The sequence below is a fragment of the Dendrobates tinctorius genome, unplaced genomic scaffold (genome assembly GCF_039654945.1).
Source record: "Dendrobates tinctorius isolate UK_male_01 unplaced genomic scaffold, ASM3965494v1 ptg000062l, whole genome shotgun sequence".
NCBI lineage: Eukaryota > Metazoa > Chordata > Amphibia > Anura > Dendrobatidae > Dendrobates > Dendrobates tinctorius.
This window is the reverse complement of record NW_027361730.1, coordinates 40,125,793-40,152,925: the sequence shown is the minus strand read 5'-3', so window position 1 is coordinate 40,152,925 and position 27,133 is coordinate 40,125,793. Positions and strand designations below refer to the sequence as shown.

The 27,133-nt window shown below is 44.0% G+C and overlaps 1 protein-coding gene across 1 annotated transcript; it reads left to right on the top strand.

The window, feature by feature from the left end:
* Window positions 1-371: 371 nt before the first annotated feature.
* LOC141093122 (uncharacterized) lies at window positions 372-18,962 on the top strand. The gene is made up of 4 exons (XM_073579602.1): window positions 372-441; window positions 7,209-9,634; window positions 18,703-18,764; window positions 18,929-18,962. Exons 1-4 carry the CDS (start codon window positions 399-401, stop codon window positions 18,960-18,962), a joined length of 2,565 nt encoding a protein of 854 aa, XP_073435703.1. The 5' UTR covers window positions 372-398.
* The last annotated feature ends 8,171 nt before the right edge of the window (window positions 18,963-27,133 follow it).

Here is a 27,133-nt window from a genome sequence, read left to right as displayed (position 1 = left end):
GATAGTTGTCAATCACAAAATAGGACCACTCACTTGATTATTAGGCATGAATAAAATACTATACTGTATATACCGATTCATTTGGCCAAGACAATATATACAGTATTTTATTTTCCTCCTCTGCCATTTAGCTATATTCTTAATTTTTATATTCAATTATTGACTTAACGTAAATTATGTAACCATTTACCAATTTATACAACTTTACAAGTTCTGAAAAACAAAGCATTTCTTTCCAATATCAGTGTTCATTTTATGCTGCCTTCCAAAATATTGCTGACCATGTTTTATTTTCACTGCCTATATACAAATGTAACTGGTTACTTATTGAAAGCATAGTACCAATATGTTCTCTGTTTCTTTTTAGGCACTTTCAAGGTAACATTGTATCTTCAGCAATGAATTTGTGGAGAATATATCTTCTGCTGCTGTTCATGACTGGTGAGTTAAATCTAGCCAAAACATCAAAAGTTAGAATCTTAAAAATGCTGTTTGCTTAAGTATTCAATACAATCGGCCAGGAACCCCCCCCCCCCCCCTCCATTTCCTTATGGATTATAAGCTTATGAGCAAGGCCCTCACTCCTCCTGTAACTGATGAACTATGTGTTACTCTGCAATGTCTTTGTTGTCTGTACATGTCCCCACTTAATTGTAAAGTGCTGCATAATATGTTGGTGCTATTGTAAGGAAATGGACAATAGAAAAAAGCTACAATAAAGTACAATTGAAGTTGATGCCTAGCTGAGTAATTGCAAGTGAACATCACCAACTGCTGGTCACAGGGGAAAGTGAAAATAAAGAAGGAATTACAGGAGTTGGAATCTAATAGTGGGAACCTATGTTCCCAGGTTCCCAGTGGAAGAGTTTGAAGACGGCACCAGGTTAGGTCACACCTGTGTCGCAGTTACTAATTATAAAAGACCTGGCTGGGCTGAGAAGCAATACTAGGTCCAACCTACATCCAAACCAGTATGTATGTATATACAATGATGAGGACATGGCAAGCTTTGTACTTAAATCAATGACAAAGTCCTTAAGTCTTTGTTACTTTCAACATGATCATTGTTTTTGTGTGATTTGCCATGACAATTTTTTCTGAATTTAATTATTAATTGGAATGTATTTTCAGAAAATGCTGTGTTGTTTAAATTAGATTTTGTGTTGTCATATTTTTTTACATTTTAGCAATGTTTTAATTTTCATATCATAAGCTGTATAAAAATAATTAATTCTTAAAATTTTCACAGTGGCCTCTTGGGCTATTTTTACATTCATTCTTCCTGTTCTTTTCAAAATACTTTCATAAAATTAATTACCATCCCAGATAGACTTAAAATTACAGGTAACACCTCAAAATTAAGCAGATAAGACAGTATCTATCATTCACAATAGGTGATGTCGTCACAGCGCTTCCGGTTACTCTTCCTTTCACAGTGACCTTTGCAGATGCGCATTAGATGTTTCAGGAAAAAAGATAGAGTCTGAGTTATTATATTGCTGATAACATACTTGTTCATTTGGTGAAAGAACAGGACGTATGAATGTAGGATAGTTCCAGAGGGCAGTGTAAAAATTGCACAATTTCTATTTTTTAATATAGATCTCAATATGAAACTAGATGTGTATTTCCTGAAGGAAGTACAGATAGTGCTTTAAAATGGTGCCTGGGTTGCCTCTTTAAGAGAGACTTTCCTGCTGCCCCTGCAAGACTTTTAACTCAGGATCAATTTTAACTGTGGGTGCCTCTCAGGGGCCACTTTGGCCTGTGGGGCCCCTCAGGATCCGATTCGGTGGCCTGGGCTCCTCAGGGCTTGAATTGGTGTACGGGATCCCTCAGGATCTGATTTTGTGGCCGGGGCCCCTCAGGGTCCGATTTTGTGGGTGTGGCCCCTCTGGGTCTGATTTGGTGGGCGGGGCCCCTCTGGGTCTGATTTTGTGGCCGGGGCCCCTCAGGGTCCGATTTTGTGGCCGCGACCCCTCAGGGTCTGATTTTGTGGGCGGAGCCCCTCTGGGTCCAATTTGGTGGGCGGGGCCCCTCTGGGTCTGATTTGGTGGGTGGGGCCCCTCAGGGTCCGGTTTGGAGGTCGGGGTCGATCAGCCACCGATTTGGAGGCCGGGGTGGCTCAGGCTCCGATTTAGAGGCTGGGGTGGCTCAGCCTTCGATTTGGAGGCCGGGATTGCTCAGCCTCCGATTTGGAGGCTGGGGTGGCTCAGCCTCCGATTTGGAGGCCGGGGTGGCTCAGCCTCCGATTTGGAGGCTGGGGTGGCTCAGCCTCTGATTTGGAGACCGGGGTGGCTCAGCCTCTGATTTGTAGGCCAGGGTTGATCAGCCTCTGATTTGGAGGCCTGGGTGGCTCAGCCTCCGATTTGGAGGCCGGAGTCAATCAACCTCCTATTTGGAGCCTGGGGTCACTCAGCTTTCGATTTGCACGCCGGCCCTTTAAGACTCATTTTGGAGTGCCGGCCCTTTAAGAATCACTTTGGCGCATCGGCCCTTTAAGAGCCAGTTTGGCGCGCTGGGCTTCTAAATCCACTTTGGCGCACATTCTCTCTCAAGGGCATGCGTCATGTGATGAAGCTAGATTTGCATTTGTGCTGTGGGTTTCGCTTTAAGAGCTGAAATTATCTGCCAGAAACTCTGACCTGGGGGGTCATGTGAAGTTCGTAGGCATTGGCATAGCAACTGGGTCTGCCTGCGCATATCAATGAGCTTAACTGCCATTTGAATCGCCTCAGGGCATGTTTTCTCTGTGGCAACATTTTCCCATTGAAATGCATTGAGGAAAATGTTTTTTCAAACGCAAATTGCGCAAAAACTACAAATCCGATCGACACGAAAATCACTTAGCACACCACTTGTGGACGCTGGCTTTGAAACGACACCTCAAGGGAGTCTGTGCGTGTAGCGGTTCAGGCCACATTAATTGCAGAAAATCAACTGAATAATAATAATAACTAGATGTGTATTTCCTGAAGGAAGTACAGATAGTGGTTTGAAATGGTGCCCGGGCTGCCCCTTTAAGAGAGACTTGCCTGCTGCCCCTGCAAGACTTTCAACTCAGGATCCGTTTTAACTGTGAGTGCCTCTCAGGGGCCACTTTGGCCTCAGGGTCTGATTTGGTGGGTGGGGCACCTCAGGATCTGATTCCTTGGCCTGGGCTCCTCAGGGCTTGAATTGTTGGCGGGGAACCCTCAGGCTCCGATTTTGTGGGTGTGGCCCCTCAGGGTCCGATTTTGTGGGTGTGGCCCCTCAGGGTCCGATTTTGTGGGTGGGGCCCCTCAGGGTCCGATTTTGTGGGTGGGGCCCCTCAGAGTCCGATTTTGTGGCCAGGGCCCCTCAGGGTCTGATTTTGTGGCCGGATCCCCTCAGGGTCCGATTTTGTGGGTGGGGCCCCTCAGGATCCGATTTTGTGGCCGGGGCCCCTCAGGGTCCAATTTTGTGGGTGGGGCCACTCTGGATCCGACTTTGTGGGTGGGCCACTCTGGGTCCGATTTGGTGGGTGGGGCCACTCTGGGTCTGATTTGGTGGGTGGGGTCCCTCAGGGTCCGATTTGGTGGGCGGGGCCCCTCAGGGTCCAATTTGGCGGGTGGGTCCCCTCAGGGTCCGATTTGGTGGGCGGGGCCCCTCTGGGTCCGATTTTCTGGCCGAGGCCTCTCGGGGTCCGATTTTTTGGGGGCCCCTCAGGGTCTGATTTTGTGGCAGGGGCACCTCAGGGTCCGATTTTGTGGGTGGGTCCCCTTAGGGTCTGAATTGGTGGGCGGGACCACTCTGGGTCCGATTTGGTGGGCGGGACCACTCTGGGTCCAATTTGGTGGGCGGTGCCTCTCAGGGTCCGATTTGGTGGGCGGGGCCCCTCAGGGTCCGGTTTGGTGTTCAGGGCCTCTCTGGGTCTGATTTGGTGGGTGGGGCAACTCTGGGTAAGATTTGGAGGCTGGGGTCGCTCAGCCTCCGATTTGGAGGACGGGGTCGATGAGCTTCTGATTTGGAGGCCGGGGTTGTTGAGCCTCCGATTTGGAGGCCGGGGTCATTGAGCCTCCGATTTTGAGGCCGGGGTCGCTCAGCCCCCGATTTGGAGGCCGGGGTCGCTCAGCCCCCGATTTGGAGGCCGGGGTCGATCAGCCTCCGATTTGGAGGACGGTTTGGCTCAGCCTCTGATTTGGTGGCCGGGGTGGCTCAGCCTCCGATTTGGAGGCCGGGGTGGCTCAGCCTCCGATTTGGAGGCCGGGGTGGCTCAGCCTCCAATTTGGAGGCCGGGGTGGCTCAGCCTCCAATTTGGAGGCCGGGGTGGCTCAGCCTCCAATTTGGAGGCCGGGGTGGCTCAGCCTCCAATTTGGAGGCCGGGGTGGCTCAGCCTCCGAATTGGAGGCCGGGGTGGCTCAGCCTCCAAATTGGAGGCCGGGGTGGCTCAGCCTCCGAATTGGAGGCCGGGGTCGATCAGCCTTCGATTTGGAGGCCGGGGTCGATCAGCCTCCGATTTGGAGGCCGGGGTCGATCAGCCTCCGATTTGGAGGCTGGGGTGGCTCAGCCTCTGATTTGGAGGCCCGGGTGGCTCAGCCTCTGATTTGGAGGACGGGGTGGCTCAGCCTCCGATTTGGAGGCCGGGGTGGCTCAGCCTCTAATTTGGAGGCCGGTGTGGCTCAGGCTCCGATTTGGAGGCCGGGGTGGCCCGGGGTCGATCAGCCTCCAATTTGGAGGCCAGGGTCGATCAGCCTTCGATTTGGATGCCGGGGTCGATCAGCCTCCGATTTGGAGGCTGGGGTCGATCAGCATCCGATTTGGAGGCCGGGGTCGATAAGCCTCCAATTTGGAGGCTGGGGTGACTCAGGCTCCGATTTGGAGGCCGGGGTGGCTCAGCCTCCGGTTTGGAGGCCGGGGTGGCTCAGCCTTCGATTTGGAGGCCGGGGTGGCTCAGCCTTCGATTTGGAGGCCGGGGTGGCTCAGCCTTCGATTTGGAGGCCGGGGTGGCTCAGCCTTCGATTTGGAGGCCGGGTGGCTCAGCCTCCGATTTGGAGGCCGGGGTGGCTCAGTCTCCGATTTGGAGGCCGGGGTGGCTCAGTCTCCGATTTGGAGGCCGGGGTGGCTCAGGCTCCGATTTGGAGGCCAGGGTGGCTCAGGCTCCGATTTGGAGGCCGGGGTGGCCCAGGGTCGATCAGCCACCGATTTGGAGGCCGGGGTCAATCAGCCTCCGATTTGGGGGCTGGGGTGGCTCAGCCTCCGATTTGGAGGCCGGGGTGGCTCAGCCTCCGATTTGGAGGCCGGGGTGGCTCAGCCTCCGATTTGGAGGCCGGGGTGGCTCAGGCTCCGATTTGGAGGCCGGGGTGGCTCAGCCTCTGATTTGGAGGCCGGGGTGGCTCAGCCTCCGATTTGGAGGCTGGGGTGGCTCAGCCTCCGATTTGGAGGCCGGGGTGGCTCAGCCTCCGATGTGGAGGCCGGGGTGGCTCAGCCTCCGATGTGGAGGCCAGGGTGGCTCAGGCTCCGATTTGGAGGCCGGGGTGGCTCAGGCTCCGATTTGGAGGCCGGGGTGGCCCGGGGTCGATCAGTCTCCGATTTGGAGGCAGGGGTTGATCAGCCTCCGATTTGGAGGCCGGGGTCGATCAGCCTCCGATTTGGAGGCCGGGGTCGATAAGCCTCCGATTTGGAGGCCGGGGTCGATAAGCCTCCGATTTGGAGGCCGGGGTGGCTCAGCCTCCGATTTGGAGGCCGGGGTGGCTCAGACTCCGATTTGGAGGCCGGCGTCGATAAGCCTCCGATTTGGAGGCTGGGGTGGCTCAGTGTCCGATTTGGAGGCCGGGGTCGATCAGTCTCCGATTTGGAGGCCGGGGTCGATAAGCCTCCGATTTGGAGGCCGGGGTGGCTCAGGCTCCGATTTGGAGGCCGGGGTCGATAAGCCTCCGATTTGGAGGCCGGGGTGGCTCAGGCTCCGATTTGGAGGCCGGGGTGGCTCAGCCTCCGATTTGAAGGCCGGAGTGGTTCTGCCTCCGATTTGGAGGTCGGGGTGGCTCTGCCTCCGATTTGGAGCCTGGGGTCACTCAGCTTTCGATTTGGCGAGTCGGCCCTTTAAGACTCATTTCGGTGCGCCGGCCCTTTAACAATCACTTTGGCGCGTCGGCCCTTTAAGAGCTAGTTTGGCTCACTGGGCTTCTTCTAAATCAACTTTGGCGGACATTCTCTCTCAGGGGCATGTGTCATGTGATGAAGCTAGATTTGCATTTGTGCTGTGGGTTTCGCTTTAAGAGCTGATATTATGTGGCAGAAGCGCTGCCCTGGGGTTCAAGTGAAGTTCGTAGGCGTTGGCATAGTAACTGGTTCTACCTGCGCATATCAATGAGCTTAACTGCCATTTCAATCGCCTCAGGGCATGTTTTGCCATTTCCCATTGAAAAGCATTGGAGACAGTGCATTCCAATGACGGGAAAAAAAATTTTCAAACGCAAATTGCGCAAAAATTACAAATCCGATCGACACGAAAAATACTTAGCACACCTCTCATGGACGCTGGCTTCGAAACGACACCTCAACGGAGTCTGTGCGTGTAGCGGTTCGGGCTGTATTAATTGCGGAAATCCACTTAAGAAGAAGAAGAAGTTAGCAGCGTTCGGATTACAATATAGTGGTTTTTTCAAACCACTATAATAATAATAATAAGAAGAAGAATAAGTTAGCAGCGTTCGGATTACATGATAGTGCTTTTTTCAAAGCACTATAAAAAATGATTACCAACATTTTTTAATAACATATTTAACACAAAGAAACAAATTTAAACAGTAGATAATCTTCTGATGACAAATTTCCTTTTACTTTAGTTAGTGATTAAAGGAAAGATGCAGACCAAGATTGATTTTTTTTTTTCAAAATTTAGATTAACATATAGCAGCATAGATCCTACATAGCTTTAAACAGGCATTTTCAGGTTTTGACTACTGAATTCAGTTCCTTAATGAGCAATTTATTTAGTTTTTACAATGCCATTGTGACATATTACTACATTACAAAATGCCCTTCTGCCAACACATTTTCAATAGTAGTTACATTTTGCATTTTAACAAAGTCCGTTCAGTTTACCCTGGGCTGTGTTACATAACACATTTTTCAATTGACTTAAAAACTTGTACATTTTTAAGTAATTGTTTACTCAACCATTGTTAATGCTTTGTATGTTTTTTTAAAATGTAATACTCTAAATTTTATATTTATTATACTTACAGTACAAACAGCTCAACAAAGTACTAATGCCACAACACCATCCAGAACTGATGCGACTTCAACAAGCTCTGCTATTATGAATACTTCAACGTCAGCCATAACAGCTTCAGGCAACAGTACTTCACTATCAACCTCAAATTCCTATAACACTTCTACTTCAGCCATAGTTCTCAATAATACAACAGCTTTAGATAAAACAATTCCTTCAACAAATGAAACTTCATTAACAGTAACATCAACTTCATCAGAAGAAGAGGAACTCTCTAACACCTCAACATCATCAACAAGTGTATTAACAACATCCAATACTACAACACCACCAGCTTCATTACCCTCATTAACTCTATCAAGTTCAGCTATATCTACATCACAAGCAACACAGCCTTCCAATGTGTCATCATTATCTCAAGCTACAGCAACATCCTCCAATACCACAATACTTATGCCAACGTCATCACCAACAAATACTTCAACATTATCAACAAGTTTAGCGCTATCAACAACACACACAATGCAAACTTCCAATGCATCTACATCATCGAAGTTAACATCAGAAGCATCCAACATTACAACATATCTGCCAATCTCGAATACTTCAACATTATCAGAAAGTTCAACATTATCAACATCACAAACTATGCAAACATCCAACACATCAGCATCATCCCAAAGTACATCAGCAATAACATCCAACAGCACAACAGTTCTACCAGCTACATCACCCTTAAATACTTCAACATTATCAACAAGTTCAACTCCAATAACACTACATGCAGTGCAGTCTCCCAATGTGTCAGCATCATCTCAAATTACCTCAGCAACAACATCTAACAATACAACATCTCGGCAAACTTCATCCCCCTCCAATACTTCAGAATCATCAAGTTCAACGTTATTCACTTCACAAGAAACACAATCTCCCAACTCATCAACATCATCCCAAGTTACATCAGCAACATCCAACATCACAACATCTCTGCCAACTTCAACACCATTCGATACTTCAACATTATCAATTAATTCGACTTTATTAACAACACAAGCCACGCAGTCTCCCAACACATCAATTTCATCCCAAATTACATCAGATACAACATCCAACACTACATCTCTGCCAACTTCAACACACTCCAATACTTCAACACAATCTCTCACCTCATCAACATCATCCCAAGTTACACCAGTAGCAACATCTATCATTGCAACATCTCTGCCAACTTCAACCCCATTCAATACTTCAACATTATCAACATCACAAACTATGCAAACATCCAACACATCAGCATCATCCCAAAGTACATCAGCAATAACATCCAACAGCACAACAGTTTTACCAGCTACATCACCCTTAAATACTTCAACATTATCAACAAGTTTTACTCCATTAACATCACAAACAGTGCAATCTCCCAACATATCAGAATCATCAGCAGAAACAACATCAAACATTACAACATTTCTATCAACTTTATTATCCTCTAATGCTTCAATTTTATCAACAAGTTCAACTCCAATAACACCACAAGCAGTGCAGTCTCCCAATGTGTCAACATCATCCCAAATTACCTCAGCAACAACATCTAACAATACAACATCTCGGAAAACTTCATCCCCCTCCAATACTTCAGAATCATCAAGTTCAACCTTATTCACTTCACAAGAAACACAATCTCCCAACTCATCAACATCATCCCAAGCTACATCAGCAACATCCAACATCACAACATCTCTGCCAACTTCAACACCATTCAATACTTCAACATTATCAATTAATTCAACTTTATTAACAACACAAGCCACGCAGTCTCCCAACACATCAATTTCATCCCAAATTACATCAGATACAACATCCAACACTACATCTCTGCCAACTTCAACACACTCCAATACTTCAACACAATCTCTCACCTCATCAGTATCATCCCAAGTTACATCAGTAGCAACATCTAACATTGCAACATCTCTGTCAACTTCATTATCCCCCAATATTTCAACATTATCAAGTTCAACATTATTCACTTCACAAGCAACACAATCTGTCAACTCCTCATCATCACCTCAAGTTACATCATCAACATTTCATCTAACTACAAGTAACACTTCAGATTCAACAGTTAATTCCTCATCAACATCATCACCAGTTCCATTAACATCCACCAACACAACTTCAGCAATGACTACATTACCATCCACTACCACAATGACATCATCAGTTACTAGTTTTTCATCACAAGGTACAACAGAAGACCACAATTTAACAACAACTATATCCAGCTTAACCAGCACAGCAAGCTCACAAGCAATCACCGCCATACCTACTGCTATTGTTCCGCTGGAGTTTAGGATTGTTAATAAAAATTTTACAGACGATTTAAGCAACAAATCATCAGAAGCATATATTAATTTCAAGTCCAATGTTGAGAATCAGGTAAGAACGCTTAAATAATTTGCTAACCATTTTAGGCACCATGTCTAATATTCCCAAACAAAAATTAACACTGAAGTCAAATAGTACCACTTCCAATGGGCTTTACATGACTTTTGAAATGAAATGGAATAAATCAAGTGCGTCCCACAGATTCAGCGCTCTGCAGCATTGATTAGAGGATGTGCGGAGGAACAGATGGGGAATAATGTCCAGCAAAGGGGCTAGAGAAGGAACAGTATGGTGAGTATAAGCATTTTTTTTATTTTTTTAACCTTTTAGTGGCACTTTATGGCTTAGAAAAATGGCAGCTAGCCATCATTTTGCTTAATTCATGCTCCAGCGAATTAAAAAAAAAATAGGTATTTTGACAAATGCAGATTTTTGGATTATTCAAATAGAATTCAATTCCACGCAAATATATTTGCTCATCCCCACTAATAAAGTGAACCCATTTATGACTTTAGATGTATCAATATGTCCAGGTCGCCTGGTACTTAACAACCTTGGACATATGGATATGTCCTGGTGATTTTGCGTGCACAAAGCCTGTGCGCATGTGAAAGCCGCCGGGTGTCAGCCAATTCTCTCAGTGCCAGGAGCGGTATCCTCACCGCTCCTGGCACTTTAACCCCCTAAATGCTGCAATCACAGCATTTGGCGAGCAGGAAGTGGGAAGTAAGCACCTCTGCTATTGGATCGATGCCCACAGACCGCCCCGCAGGTGCCCGGCAGGTGAGTATAATAAAAGTTATTTTCTTCTCTTACAGGTCAGGATGGGGGAAGATATACAGCATTATAGAATGCTGCATACAGTGGGCACAGAAAGTATTCAGACCAATTTACATTGTTCTCATTTTGTTTCATTTCAGCCATTTGGTAAATAAAAAAAAAGATTTTTTTTATCATTAATGTACACTCTGCACCCCATCTTGGCTGAAAAAAGCAGAAATGTAGGCATTTTTGCAAATTTATTAAAAAAAGAAAACCAAAATATCACATGGTCATAAGTATTCAGGCCCTTTGCTCAGTATTGAGTAGAAGCACCCTTTTGAGCTAGTACAGCCATGAGTCTTCATGGGAATGATGCAACAAGTTTTTCACACCTGGATGTATTTGGGGATCCTCTGCCATTCTTCTTTGCAGATCCTCTCCAGTTCCATCAGGTTGGGTGGTGAACGTTGGTGGACAGCCATTTTCAGATCTCTCCAGAAATACTCAATTGGGGTTTGGTCAGGGCTCTAGCTGGGCCAGTCAAAAATGGTCACAGAGTTGTTCTGAAGCCACTCCTTTGTTATTTTAGCTGTGTGCTTAGGGTCATTGTCTTGGAAGGTGAACCTTCGGCCAAGTCTGAGGTCCAGAGCACTCTGGAAGAGGTTCACATCACGGATATCTCCGTACTTGGTCGTATTCATATTTCCTTCAATTGCAACCAGTCATCCTGTCCCTGCAGATTAAAAAAAACCCAGAGCATGATGCTGACACCACCATGTTTCACTTTTGTGATTGTATTGGGCAAGTGATGAGCAGTGCCTGGTTTTCTCCACACATAAATCACCAAAAAGGTCTATCTTCATCTCATCAGACCAGAGAATCTTATTTCTCATAGTCTGGGAGTCCTTCATGTGTTTTTACACAAACTCTATGCAGGCTTGCAGTGAGGAGAGGCTTCCGTCGGACCACTCTGCCATAAAGGCCTGACTGGTGGAAAGCTGCAGTGATAATTGACTTTGTGTAATTTTCTCCCATCTCCCTACTGCATCTGTGGAGCTCAGCCACAGTGATCTTGGGGTTCTTCTTTACCTCTCTCACCAAGGCTCTACTGCCACAATTGCTCAGTTAGACTGGACGTCCAGGTCTAGGAAGACTTCTGGTGATCCCAAACTTCTTCCATTTAAGGATTATGAAGGCCACTGTGCTCTTATAAACCTTGAGTACTGAAGAAATTCTTTTTGTAACCTTGGCCAGATCTGTGCCTTTCAATAATTCTTTCACTGAGCTCCTTGGCCAGTTTCTTTGACTTCATGATTCTCATTTGATCTGACATACACTGTGAGCTGTGAGGTCTTATATAAACAGGTGTGTGCCTTTACAAATCAAGTCCTATCAGTTTAATTAACCCCTTTGTGACCTTGGACGTACTATTCCATCCAGGTGCCCTGGGCCTTAATGACCCTGGACGGAATAGTACGTCATACGTGAACTGCCGCACTCACGGGGGGAGCATGGCTGATCGCAGCCAGATGTCAGCTGATCGCCATACAGCTCCAACACCAGAAAAATAAAAAAGCTATAGCTCTCAGAATAAAACAGTGCAAAAATAATAATTTTTTCTATAAAATAGTTTTTATTGTATAAAAGTGCCAAAACATAAAAAATATATAAATAAGGTATCGCTGTAATCGCACTGACCAGAAGAATAAAACTGCTTTATCAATTTTACCACACGTGAAACGGTATAAACACCCCCCAAAGAAATTCATGAATTGCTGTTTTTGTTCATTCTTCCTCCCAAAAACCGGAATAAAAAGCGATCAAAAAAGTCATGTGCCCAAAAATGGTACCAATATAAACGGCAACTAGTCCTGCAAAAAACAAGACCTCATATGACTCTGTGAGCCAAAATATGGAAAAATTATAGCTCTCAAAATCTGGTGATGCAAAAACTATTTTCTGCAATAGAAAGCATCTTTTAGTGTGTGACAGCTGCCAAACATAAAAACCCTCTGTAAAAACCGGCTATAAATAGTAAATCAAACCCTCCTTTATCACCTGCTTAGTTAGGGAAAAATATTAAAATAAGAAAAGTATTTATTTCCATTTTCCCATTAGGGTTAGGGCTAGGGTTAGGGTTAGGGCAAGAGTTAGGGCTAGGGTTAGGGTTAGGGTTGGGGCTATAGTTAGGGTTGTGGCTAAAGTTAGAGTTGGTGTTAAAGTTAGGGTTAGAGTTGGGGCTAAAATTAGGATTTGGGTTAGGGTTGGGATTAGTGTTAGGGTTGGGATTAGGGTTAGGGGGGGCACTCCACCTTCTTCCACGTATGACACTGTGGTGATTCAAGTATACGGCTAAACCCTTCATCCACTCCCAGTAAAAAGACTGTATGGGTGCTTAAGTATAAATTTATTGAGATGATGTGAACAACAATGGTAGATGATAACGGATGATATAGTGGAGGAGATTGATGAACACAATTGTGGATGAGATCGGGTAAAAACTATAAAGAAACAGACAGTGCATTATGTCAGTGCTGGCAGATAACAACACAGCAATAATACAAGGTGCTGTCATAACAGTAAAGCAATGATACAGAGTGCTGTTGTATCAGTAGCAGGCATTATTACAGAGGCTGAGTAAAACAACACACAATGCAGTGAAAAGAGATATCTAAACAAACTTAGGCTGCTAGCATTGCACTACCATGAACAGAAATGCATATAACTACATGCAGACAAAGAGCATTACAAGTAGCTGAAAATACATTGCAAATATCATGGGGGGCTGCATTATGGCTAGCCAACAAAGATACATAGCACAACACATAACTGCATTGAACCCTCACCGGAATCCGCTTGCCAGAATCAGCAATTTTGCAGAGAGCAGGAAACATGTGAGTAGCTCAGAGATCCGAGAGAAAATGGCTACAAGCTTCAAGCTCAGGAAACCTGGAGGGGCAGTTCTAAACAGAACAACTTTAAAGGGAAAGGATTCTAAATCCATGAGCAGAAAAGAGAACAACTATGATATCTAATGGCCATAGCTGGAACGGCGCTTAAGAAATTTCTTGCTGCACATGAATGGGCAGAACAGGGTGTGTTAGGGTTTGGTTTGTGGTTAGGGTTATGGTTAGGGATGGGATTAGGGTTAGAGGATTAGGGTTTAGGCACATCAGGGGCTCTCCAAACGCAACATGGCATCTGATCTCAATTCCAGCCAATTCTGCGTTGAAAAAGTCAAACGTTGCTTCTTCCCTTCCGAGCTCTGCCATGTGCTCAAACAGTGGTTTACCCCCACACGTGGGGTATCAGAACGCTCAGGACAAATTGCACAACAACTTTTGGGGTCCAATTTCTCCTGTTATCCTTGGAAAAATAAAAAATTGGGGGCAAAAAGATCATTTTCGTGAAAAAAATAAGATATTTTATTTTTACGTCTTTACATTTTAATCTTCTGTGAAGCACTTGGAGGTTAAAAATGCTCACCACAGATCTAGATAAGTTCCTTAGGGAGTTTACCTTCCAAAATGGTGTCACTTGTGGGGTTTTCCACTGTTTAGACACATCAGGGGCTCTCCAAACGCGAGATGGCGTCCGATCTCAATTCCAGCCAATGTTGCATTGAAAAGTCAAATGTCACTCCTTCCCTTCCGAGCTCTGCTGTGCATCCAAACAGTGGTTTACCTGCATATATGGGGTATCAGCATACTCAGGACAAATTGTTCAACAACTTTTGGGGTCCAATTTCTCCTGTTACCCTTGGTAAAATAAAACAAACTGGATCTGAAATAATTTTTTGTGAAAAAAGTTACCGTATATACTCATGTATAACCGACCCGCATATAAGCTGACGCCCCTAATTTTGCCACAAAAAACTGGGAAAACTTATTGACCCGCGTATAAGCCTAGGGTGGAAAATGCAGCAGCTATTGGTAAATTTCAAAAATAAAAATGGATACCAATGAAAGTTAAATTAATTGAGACATCAGTAGGTTAAATGTTTTTGAATATCCGTATTGAATCAGGAGCCCTATATAATGCTCCATACAGTTCATTATGACCCCATAAGATGCTCCATACAAAATACACCCCATATAATGCTGCACAAAGGTTAATAATGGCCCCATAAGATGCTCCAAAGAATATGCCCAATATGCTGCTCCATAAAGGTTATGGCCCCATAAAATGCTCCTTAGATTATGCCCCCATAAGTTGCTCCAAAGGATGGTCCATAGATTATGCCACCATAAGATGCTCCATAGATTATGCCCCATAAGATGCTCCATAGATTATGCCCCCCAAAGATGCTCCATAGATTATGCCCCCATAAAATACTCCATAGATTATGCCCCATAAGATGCTCCATAGATTTTGCCCCATAAGATGCTCCATAGATTTTGCCCCATAAGATGCTCCATAGATTTTGCCCCATAAGATGCTTGATAGACTTTGCCCCTTAAGATGCTCCACAGATTTTGCCTCCATAAGATGCTCCACAGATTATGCCCCATTTGCTGCTGCTGCCGCTGCTGCTGTTAATAAAAAAAATGACATACTCACCTCTTGTTGCTGGGGGCCAGTTGCCGGTGTCACTGCTGGCTCAGGACCCCAGCACCTGGGATATTCACCTGTCCCCATTCCAATGCTGCTTGCCGCTGTCTGCTGTGTCCTCTGTCAGTGACTGTTCAGGCAGAGGGCATGGTGCGCACTAACCATGTCATCGCGCCCTCTGCTGCCTGAACGTCACTGACAGAGGACCCGGCAGACAGCAGCGAGCAGCATTGGAACGGGGACAGGAGAATACTGCATATACTTACCTCCTCCTGGCATGGTCTCTACAGCTCTGCAGCCCCCCAGCTTCTCCCATGGTCTCCCCTCAGCGGTCATGTGGTACTACTCATTAAAGTAATGAATATGTGCATATTCATACCACATGACCGCTGAAGGAAGGAAGGGAGACCATGGGAGAAGTGGGGGGCTGCAGAGAAGCGCCAGGGGGTCAGTATGATCTGACAACTCCGTTCCCCCTCCCCCGCCAACCCCATGGCATATATGACTCGTGTACAAGCCGAGAGGGGGACTTTCAGCCCAAAAAAATGGACTGAAAATCTCAGCTTATATGCGAGTATATACGGTAAATGTTCATTTTTTAATCATTCCAAAAATTCCTGAAGCACCTAAAGGGTTAATAAACTTATTGAATATGGTTTTGAGCACCTTCAGGGGTACAGGTTTCAGAATGTTGTCATTTTTGGGTATTTTCTATCATATAGACCACTCAAAGTGACTTCAAATGTGATGATGTGGTCCCTAAAAAAAGGTGTTGAAAAATGAGAAATTGCTGGTCAACTTTTAACCCTTGTAGCTTCCTAACAAAAAAAACTTTGGTTCCAAAATTGTGCTGTAAAGTAGACATGTGGGAAATGTTATTTATTAAGTATTTTGTGTGACATGTTTCTCTGTTTTAAGGGTATGAAAATTCAAAGTTGGAAAATTGCAAAATGTTAAAATTTTTTGCCAAATTTCATTTTTTTCACTAATTTTTTTGCTTGAAATTTTACCACTATCATGAAGTACAATATGTCCCGAGAAAATCGTGTCAGAATCACCAGGATCCATGGAAGCATTCCAGAGTTATTACCTCATAAAGGGACAGTGGTCAGAATTGTAAAAATTGGCCCGGTCATTAACATGCAAACCACCTTTGAGCATACCTCCCAACTTTTGAAGAAGAGAAAGAGGTGCAAAGGCTGTGGCGCGCGCAGTGCACCGCTGCAAATTTTAGGCCACGCCACAACCACACCCATTTCGCGACTAGTCACACCTATGTCCATGCCCAACTGCACCCATTTAGCACTGCTGATCATCACACTGACTGGTACTGGGGACATAGTGGCTAGCATTATGGGCACAGAGGCTGATACTGTGGGCACACTGACTGGTACTAAGGAAAAGAAAGAAAGAAAACAGAGAGAAAAAAGAAAATAGAGAGAGATAAAGAAAGAAAGGAGAGCGAAAGGGAAAGAAAGAACAGAGAGAAAGAACAGAGAGAAGAAAGAACAGAGAGAGAGAAAGAGGGGAAAGAAAGAACAGAGAGAGAGAAAGTTAGAGTGATCAATGAGTGGAACAAACTGCCACGAGAAGTGGTGAGTTCTCCTTCAATGGAAGTCTTCAAACAGAGGCTGGACAGACATCGGACTGGGATGATTTAGCGAATCCTGCTTTGAGCAGGGGGTTGGACCTGATGGCCCAGGAGGTCCCTTCCAACTCTACGATTCTGTGATTCTGTGATTCTGGGAAAGAAAGAAAGAACAAAGAAAAATAAAGAGGGGAAATAAAGAAAGAACAGAGAAAAAGAAAAAAGAACACAGAGAGAAAGAAAGTGGGGACAGAAAAAAAGAACAGAGAGAGAAAGAAAGAGGGGAAAGAATGAAAGAAAGAAAGAAAGAAAGAAAGAGGGGAAAGAAAGAACAGAGAGAGAGCAGATAGAAAGAAAGAGCAGAAAGAGAGAAAAAAAGGGGAAAGAAAGAACAGAGAGAAAGAAAGGGGAAAGAAAAAAGAACAGAGGGAGAGCGAAAGAAAGAATAGAGAGAGAAAGAAAAAGAAAGAGAAAAAGAATGAAAGTGAAAGAGCAGAGAGAAAAAGAAAGAAACAAAGAGGGGAAAGAAAGAACAGAGCAATAGAGAGAAAGAAAGAGGGGAAGAAAGAATGTGCAGACAGCGTGCAGACAGACATGGAGGCCACTGATCATGTGACCCCTGACTCCTCCCCTCTCACAGGTCCTGTGCGCACAGAACACACAGCCCAGCCACATCATTGCAGGCTAAGGTGGGTCTATCTGGGAGGAAGAGGATGGCGTCGGTGGATGGGGGGCGTGGCGGCTCAGTGCAATGCGGGAAAAATAGCGTCCCTGGAGGGACGCGAGAGGAGGGTGTCAAAAACGGGACTGTCCCATGGGAATCGGGACAGTTGGGAGCTATGCCCTTGGGGGTAAAGGAGTTAAACACAGCTGGACTCCATTGAAGGACCAGAACCATCTCAAGGAGGATCACAATGAAATGGATGGCATGTGACTTAAATATGAATGTCGGAGCAAAGGGTCTGAATACTTATGACCACGTCATATTTCAGTTTTTCTTTTTCAATAAGTTTGAAAAATGTCTACATTTCTCCGTGAAAGAATACTTTCCGTACCAACTGTATAAGCCCTGAAAGGTGGTGGCCGTATCTTATATCAGCCAAAACTGGTGACAGGTTTCTTTTAAGTTCTAAACACCATAGGAAACAAAATGGTTGCATGTTAGTGTTCTGTATTGAAGAAATTGCCTAGATAACGCTGTCTCTCATTAACATCACTCAGTGGTTTGCAGCTAAGGGCTGACATTTTGCTTCATGGACACTGCTTACACTCTGCAGATAAATATGTTAGAGGGTTCTTGGCTAAATTAGAGATTGGGGCTCATTTTATCTCCTTCCTCCTACATTTGATCAAGGAAGCGAAAAAAAAATTCCTGAAATAGATCAGTGGGATTTCTGTATCAACAGCACCATGTGCTGAAGTCATGAGTAGTTACTTTCTGTTGTGTTTAAGAATCACTCCTCTCATCAAACCTTTTATCCTTTTAGTATATTGCAGTCACCATATTATATAGCAGTGTGTACTTACAATTGCTCATTTTGCCTTTTATATCCAGTTATACCCAGTTAATTCTTCCCTTTTCTACTATTTCTATGACATCACGTGATTAAAATCAGACCAGCTGAATCATTCTAAGCTCTATGTCAGGGATGGGGAACCTCAGGCAATTGTGATAATACCTCCGTGGCTAATTTACTACCCAGGAGTTCTTGTAAATTACTAATCTCCAACTCCACTTCCTGCAAGGATGTCATATTAGATTTAATTAGTAGACCCATATATCCATGTGAACAGCTGGAGGACAAGTTCCCCCATTGTTTTTTAAGGGTTTCATCTTCAATGCTAAACGAAGAGAAGACTCGAACACGAAGGCCTCTAGGAATTAAACCTTTGGCCAAATATCGGTCTAAAAATGCCTTATTCCACCAAAGACATGTCTTTTTATTGCAGAGGTATTTGAGCCTGGTCACCGACTCGTCCCGCTCTCTCGCGTTTAAAACCACACCTGAATCATCACCAAAAAGCTGATCAAGTTTTGAAAGCCACCACCTATCATAGTCTAGCAAAATGCCATCAATTTATAAGCTGGGGAAATCTCTTTAAGGGGTTAATAATTTGCTTAACTACTGTAGTGCTTACTGAATATAATTAGCTTTTCTTTTGCTTGCCTTAGTAGAATGAAAATATAACATAATTTTTTACATATTCTTTATTTCAGCTGACAAGAGTTTACCAAGAAAAATTTAGTAATTTTAAGTCTGTTACTGTCATAGCATTAAGGTAAGTAAACCATTTTTAACCCTTTTATTTATTAAAATATTTTAGAGATTAAGTTTTTAATTTTACACTATTGTACAGTTTTTGGCATAAACTGTATTGAAAAAAAAGTAGCAAATGATGGATGTACAAGAAATGTGCTCAAACGTTGTGACTTTTCATGTTAGTTTCCAAAATACTCGAGTGCCAAGAAAAGTATGAAGGTGATCCCCAAAGTTTGTACATTTTTGTGGTATACATTTCAACACAAATCTGTAAGCAGATGTAGATACTAGTTTCTGACTGAAATAACTTCCGTTGTGACAAATTTATTAAAAGGCAAGCAACTTTTTAGTTTGGCGCAAATCAGATAAATTGTCTTCAGAATACAAACTGGCATAAGTAATAAAACTAGATGCAAAACAATAGTACCTTTTTACATACAGTTTAATCTAGTTTCAAGGGATTTGCTAGTAAAATATGTAATGTATTTGGGCAACTATAGTTTGAATAGTGGATTTTTATTGTAAAAGCGCTCATCGGTCAAGGGCAACAAGAACCAAATATTGTAACATGCTGTGCTACATTTAACTGCACCAATAATGGTTGGCTCAGATACACTATAGAGCAGAAAGAAAGGGCAAAAAGTGGGCACCTATGGCTTAGAGATGTCTTCATTGTTGGTAACTTGCTTTTGCAGTAATGGATCTGTGATTGCTAAAACTGAGCTTGAGTTTGAAAATTCTACAGTTCCTGCTCCCTCTTCTGACAATACTGTACGAGCCCTGGTCAGCAGCCTCCAGAGTAATAGTTCTGTTGGTGATTTACAACTCATAAGTGAAAGCATCAATTCAAATGGTAAGACAAAAACTGCAATATATGCATGACTTTTGGATATGGGATTGACTTCCATTCCATCTTAAAACAACCATAACTACAGTAAACCTAGACACTGGAATAAATACACAAAATACACTATTTTGGTTGCCAAAAAGGTCACAGCTTTATTTAAATCACAAAATTAAAACATCACTGTAGTAGTCAGGTGAAGTGATAGTACATTGGGATTCACAATTACTGTGATATCCCCAGCTGTCTGACATAGAGCACCAGGATAGACAGCCTTAAAGGGGCGGCACGCACTGGCTTGCCATTCAAGCAAAGCCAGTAAACTTTCAGGGCACCAATGATCCTATTATCCTCACTCCTGTGCTTAACCACTTTGCCTGCCCCTGGTTGACATTACCATTACAGAGGCAGCATGGTTTTGTAGTAAACAACTCATGCCAGACAAATCCAATTTCCTTCTATGATGGAATCACTGACTGGATCAGGGATATGCAGTAGATGTATTATATCTCAACTACAGCAGAGCATTTGATAAAGTATCTGATACAAAACTTATTGAAAAAAAATGAACAAGTATGGGATTGCCAAGGCTATGGTTAGATGGATTCATAACTGTCTCAGTGATCATACGCAGAGTGGTAATAAATGGTTACACATCCAATTGAACAGGTGTTTCAAATTGAGTACCACAAGGCTCTGTTCTGACCCCAGTGTTGTTCAACATTTTTATAAATCATCTAGATAAGGAAACTGGAGTTAAACTATTCAAATTTGCAGAAGATGCAAACCTAGGAGGGATTGATAACTCTAGAAAAGACAGAGATAGGATTCATAATGGGCTAGATAAGCTTGAACAATAGGCAGCAACTAATAGAACGGAATTTAACAGGGAGAAATACAAGATTCAACATCTGGGCAAGAAAAAACTATAATTACCATAGAATAGGAGGAATAGAATAAGCAACAGCACGTGTGAAAAAGACTTTGGTATACTAATAGATCACAGACTGCACATGAGTCAACAGTGTGATGCAGCAGCAAAAAGTCAAACACAGTTCTAGTATGTATTAAGAGTAGCCTAGTGTCTAGATCACGTGAAGCAATTATCCCCCTCTACTCCTCCTTGGTCAGACCTTATCTGGAATACTATGTCTAGTTCTGGGCACCACATTTTAAAAAAGACATTGAAAAACTGGAGCAAGTTCAGAGAAGAGCTACCAGGATGGTGAGCAGACTGCAAAGTATGTCCTACGAGGAACGGTTAAAGGATCTGGGAATGTTTAGCTTGCAAAAAAAAGGATAAGAGGAGACTTAATACCTGTCTATAAATATCTGAAGGGATGTCACAGTGTAGAGGGATCATCTTTATTCTCATTTGCTCATGGAAACACGAGAAGCAATTAAATGAAATTGAAAGGGAAAAGATACAGATTAGATATTAGAAAAAAATGTTTTGACAATGAGGATGATCAATGAGTGGAACAGGTTTCCACAGGAGGTGGTGAGTTCTCCTTCAATGGAAGTATTCAGAGGCTGGACAGACATCTGTCTGAGATGGTTTAGTGAATCCAGCATTGAGCAAAGGGTTGGACATGATGACCCTTGAGGTTCCTTCCAACTCTAACATTCTATGATTCTATGAGTCTACAACATCCTAAAGGCTGACCACCAAAGCCGAGCCTGTTCATCACCATGAGGCTTTAAATGCTCTGTTAGTTAAAATTAGTCCACCTTAAATTGTATGCAACTTCCACCTGACTCTTAAACCACAAATTTGTGACGGGTTATGAATTCCAAGCCACATATGACACTCTTAGCCATTTTTTTTAAATTAATTGAACACTTATTTCACTTTGGTAAACTTATAAATTAATGCCCCTGTAAAAGCATTAAGGGGACTAAACTTGGCAAACATCTGGCTCACAAAGAGCCATCTTACGGAGCTCAGGAGAGACAAAAAACCCTGTGGAGAAAAACTCTAGGGAACCATGACTGAAGGATTGCTCTTCCCTTGGGCTCAGAAGTTTAACGCTAATGTTAACTCTTTGTAGCCATGATAAAATTGGACATGGCCAAGATATACAATGGCTAATTTAACAAATGCAATAAAATATTCATCATTATACAATGGTTAATTAAAGCATTGCAGGACAGTGATAATAACAGGGTGGGAGGGCGGGTGATGTTTCCTCCAGTTTTTCGAGGGAGAGAGAGATAAGACAGAGAGTTAAGGGCATGTCACACTAAGAGATATCGCTAGCAATATCGCTATAACTAGTGACGTTATAGCGATATTGCTAGCGATATCTCTGTGTCTGATACTTACCTACGACCGGCTCCCCCGCTGGTTATCGCTGATCGCGCGAGAACGTTCAGGACTGTTTCTCGTCGTCAGCTTCCTGCGGCGCTTCCTGCTGTGAGGACGAGCGACGCGTGGAGCCGGGCGGGAGGACGCAGGATCGCCTGGTGTGACAGGTAAGTAGCGATCCCCGTCCCCAGCGATGTCGCTAGTGAGATCTGTCTGTGTGGCAGCTCACTAGCGACCACTTAGTGATGTACCAGCGATCCTGACCGCGTCATATCGCTGGTCGGGATCACTGGTACATCGCTAAGTGTGACAGTACCTTTACATTCTCTTTATAAAGGTACTGTCACACTTAGCAATGCACCAGCGATCCCGACAACGATATGACCCGGTCAGGATTGCTGGTGCATCGCTAAGTGGTCGCTAGTGAGTTGCCAAACAGGCAGATCTCACCAGCGACATAGCAGCGGTCGGCGGTCACTACTTACCTGTCAGACGAGGCGATGAAGGCGTCCTCCCGCCTGCATCCACACGTCACCCGTCGCCACAGCAGGAAGCTGACGACGAGAAATGGCCCAGGTCGTTCTCGCGCGATCAGCGATAACCAGCGAGGGAGCCGGTCAGAGGTAAGTATCACACACAGAGATATCGCTAGCAATATCGCTGCTACGTCACAAAACCAGTGACATTATAGCGATATTGCTAGCGATATCGCTTAGTGTGACGGGCCCTTAAGGTCCACCTCCACACAGTAAGACACCAGGCACAAACATAATGTGTTTCTTCCTCTTAAAGCAGAATCACTATCTTGCTTAAAGACAAAGAAGTGACATTTTCTGCAATGGCCGCGCCAACCCCATCGAGCATGCATTTTACATGTTTAAGACAAAACTTAACGCAGAAAGACCCACAAACAAGCAACAACTTAAGTTAGCTGCAATAAAGGACTGGCAAAGCATCACAAAGGAGGAAACCCAGCGTTTGGTGACCATTGTGGTCCATGGCTTCCAGACTTCAGACAGTCATTGCCTGCAAAGGATTCTCTACAAAGTATTAAAAATTAACTTTTTATTTATGGTAAAGTTAATTTGCCTAATTTTTTAAGCCCCTGAAATGACGAGGCTTTGTAGAAAAATGACTAAATGTTTTACAGGATAATTTTGTTCAACCCCTTTATTTAAATCTGAAAATCTGCACTTCAGTTGCATTTTAGTTGTTTCTTATTAAATAAAAAATAAAGCTGAAATCATGAAGATTTGGGTAGTTTCTAAGTATCTCTGGACCTAAATGTGTACTTCAGCAAAATGTTAATATGTGTAAAGTCTGTTCTATAGCCTATTTTTTATTTTAACATTGTAGCATAGTAGGTCATTACTTTGTAATCTGATCCCAATTTTCTAACCTGACCTTGCCAACTGACAGATAGAATCTTAGGAAAACAAAGGAAAATTAATAAAATTTATATGTTTACAATAATTCTCTTTTTTTGTTTTACAGGCGCTAACCTGAGTAACCTAGCTCCACTCGATGTTCCAATCAGTTTCCTCATTAAGATTCCATATAATCAATCATCCCAAAATATTCTGAAAACCCAGGCAAACAATTGGGTATGTTCAGTTTCTTGGTACAAGTTTAAATCACCTATATTTCTGCGACTGATAACCATAATTGTGAGTAATAATGCAGAATATCTGACCTTGTTTAAAGGGAACCTGTCAGAAGTTTTTTACTCCCAATGCCTGCTCACATCTTGTGTGAATTACGGTACATCTAATCAACCAAGTAGGTAGAGACTAGTGATGAGCGAGAATGCTCGTTACTGGAGATTTCCGAGCATGCACGGATGATCTCTGAGTAATTTGGGCGTGCTCGGAGATTTAGTTTGTGTCGCCGCAGCTGCATGATTTGCGGCTGCTAGACAGCCTGAATACATGTGGTGATTGCCTAACAAACAGTCAATCCCTGCATGTATTCAGGCTGTCTAGCAGCCGCAAATCATGCAGCTGCGACGACACAAAATAAATCTCCGAGCACGCCCAATCTACTCGTAGAACATCTGACCATGCTCGGAAATCTCAAGTAATGAGCATACTCGCTCATCACTAGTAATTAAAGTTCCTGTGGATAGGACTTTGATGACATTCTCTGTCCTTAGAGATGGCCGTCAAACATATTGGCAGGAATAAAATAACTTCTCTTTAAACTGCAGCATCTCCAAATTCTTGTTTGCATTGACTTACCGGCCGGTGGCACAATCTGGCGTACAGATTCATTTTTAGCAAATAACACATCAATCCTTTTTGGAGATTGCAGCTGATGATGACAGTTTAGGGGTCAAAATTCTTCTGGCAGACCTTAAATAGCAGAAATTGGAATCATCACAATTTTGCTTAGTGAATTATTCAGGGAAATTAATACTATTGAGGACTTTGTATTTTTTTTTTTCATTTTATTTTTACTTTCCAGGTCAATAAAACCTTATTATTGCTGCCAAATATTACAACAGCAGAAAATGCATCTGTCACCTTCTCGTAAGTAATGTCATGCATTGCATAGTTCAAGGACTGAGTGTCATCAACTTTATAGACAAATTAAGTCATAAAAATTGATATTAATTAGAATAATTAATTATTAGAGATACTCCACTTGCATTTTCACGGCTGTAAGGATCTTATTTTATATCTACTTTTCAGGAACGTCAGTGGATGGACTCTTTACAGTGCAGTATTTCCTATTGTCACTCCTCTTTTCTTTGATGTGGATGCAGCTCTCGGTAACTTCACCTCAAACAGGCAGAACGCCGAATTCACCATTGTACCCAGTACACTTACCATTCAAGGTAAAATGTTTTTTCTCAGCCAACTGTATAGAAATCCTGATAACTTTTATAGATCTTTATAAACTGTAAGCTGCAACAACTGAAGGCAGCACTCAAGGATATGTGACAAAAAAGAGTGGTATATTTCACCCATGGTGATAAAGTTTCGGTTCAAATGTGTGAATCTTCCTCATGCAATAACAAGGTGCAAGTGCTATATATTTATAGGCAGAGTGATCATAATTATATAATATTAGCAAAACTACTTAAAGTGCAAGTGCATAATTACAGGAATATTACATATAAATAAATACACAGCACTTGCACCTTGATATTGTTTGAAGAAGGTTCACACATTTGAACCGAAACGTTGCCACCATGGGCTAAATAAACCAATTTTTTTTGTCATTTATCGAGGAGTGCTTCCTTCAGTTGTTGCTGCTTACCTGTATGGTTTGCTCCTTGCCAGTGAGGCTCTGCACCCATAAAAATGTATCTTTGGCACCCATATCTTTTGGTGCTGCTCCTTTTTACCTTTTTTATAAACTGTAGTTATATAGCGACTTATAAAAGGTTTATTTTAAACAATATAGAGAGAATTCAGAGATGTTTTAGGACTATATACATGAGCTCTATAACAGTACGTGGCTTTAGAAACTGCCTAGTGACCATTCTCGGTACTGCAGCTTGTAACGAGCTGGGTGGTGGAACCACTGTGCCAAAGCCCAAGGAAGACCTGGACGGGTGTGACTAGCAGCCTCACCCAATCCGACCATCGACTCGCAGCAGATAATAACACCGCAGTCCGTGGAGAGACAAGGGAGGTGATTCAGCTGCTACTCTAGGACTGACATTGGGTAGATGGCAGCTGACCCCTGGGAGCGGATAACTGGAATGGCCTGGGGAAATGTCCAACAGTTGCAGGCAGGTAGAGAAGATGACAGGAACCGCAGGTGCAGACAGGACAGTCTGATGGAGAGATGAACCCTCACAGGTGCAGCTGGCTCTGCTGCCAATGAGGTGAGCACTGGCAGGTGAAGCTGGCTCTGCTGCCATTGAGGTAAACACTGGCGGCTGCAGCTGACTCTGCGGATGTTGAGGTGAACACTGGCGGGTGCAGCTGACTCTGCTGCCATTGAGGTGAGCACTAGCTGGGATGCTAGTACAGGAACCTGGGAACTGAGAAGCGTTTTAGGAACAAACTCACAATAATGCACAGGCACCTCCATGTTGGAGGAGGCGGTTTAAATAGTAAGTGACCTCCAGCTATTGGCTGGTGACACTTTAGAGGAACATGCATGGCCCCATTAAGAAAGAGGAAGAGTGCGCGCATGCACTCTAAGCACACTGCTTGGAAACCTGCTAGGAGTCTACACACCCGGGCAGCAGCAGACACGGAAGGAGCAGGACGGGAGCATTGGCGGTGAGTATGCTGATGTCTCTGCAGGGAGAGAGGGACTGCAGGCAGAGATAAGAGTGCTACAGAGCTCAGCCCCTATTCACTTAAAAAGGAGCTGAGCTGCCGTACTTGAGAATGGCCACTGTTAGGAATGGCAGAACGCACTAAATAAAAATAATAATAAAGTGCGTTCGCCGCTCGGGGTCCACCGTGCAGTAGGTGTTACAACCGCTGCTGAGTAATGGCAGACGGCGATATAATGCGCACAGGTTCATCTTCACCCGAAGTGCGCAGAGCGGGCTCTGTTCACACACAGAGGCGCCGCAACAAAAACATACAAAAGGCTGAGCCTGTTAGAGTCACAGGCCTCAGGTAAATGCACACATGGTATAAGGTCACAGGAGCAGGAACTAAGACAGAGGGGCTGCGTCCGTCTAGACCTACCGTGTGTGCAGCGTCGCTACTGCGAACGCCAAGAAGGGCTGCAACTGCAGCGCGGCGCAGCACACTGCCGCTGGACGACACAGCTACAAAGCAGGTGCTATGTCGGACGCTCGCGCAGAGGTGCGGTGTGCACAGTGGCCTAAGGCTTGCCACAGACTGGTGCAGACTACTGAACTAATTCCCTAACCACATGCGTAATATCAGAGGGAAGGGGTTTCATAATAAGTCAGTCAACAGAATCATACATCCGTCACGATTCACACATGGCAGTATAGTCTATACTAGCGCATGTCGGAACGGCCATGCGCACTTTTTATAGCAGTCGGGACCTTCCGGAAGCTTCCAGATCTCCGAGATGGACCAATGAGATCTGGAGCAGGACCGGAGCACATGACTCCCGATCTCCAATGGGAAACCATCTCATGAGCATGCTCTGTAGGAGGAGAGAGGGACTTAGCCCCTGGAGAGATTAGCTGCAAGGCAATCTCCTCTGCGGTAGATAAAGAGCAAGAGACCGCAGAATGTAAAGGTCTGGATTCCTGCAGAGCAGACGCAGGAACCTGACTCCTAGCAGGCCA

Excerpts from the sequence above, each read along its gene's own strand:
- LOC141093122 (XM_073579602.1), top strand. The coding sequence starts at position 399 with ATGAATTTGTGGAGAATATATCTTCTGCTGCTGTTCATGACTG. Across the intron at positions 9,635-18,702 it reads AGTCCAATGTTGAGAATCAG|CTGACAAGAGTTTACCAAGA; the intron begins GTAAGAACGCTT and ends TCTTTATTTCAG. Across the intron at positions 18,765-18,928 it reads GTTACTGTCATAGCATTAAG|TTTCCAAAATACTCGAGTGC; the intron begins GTAAGTAAACCA and ends TTTTCATGTTAG.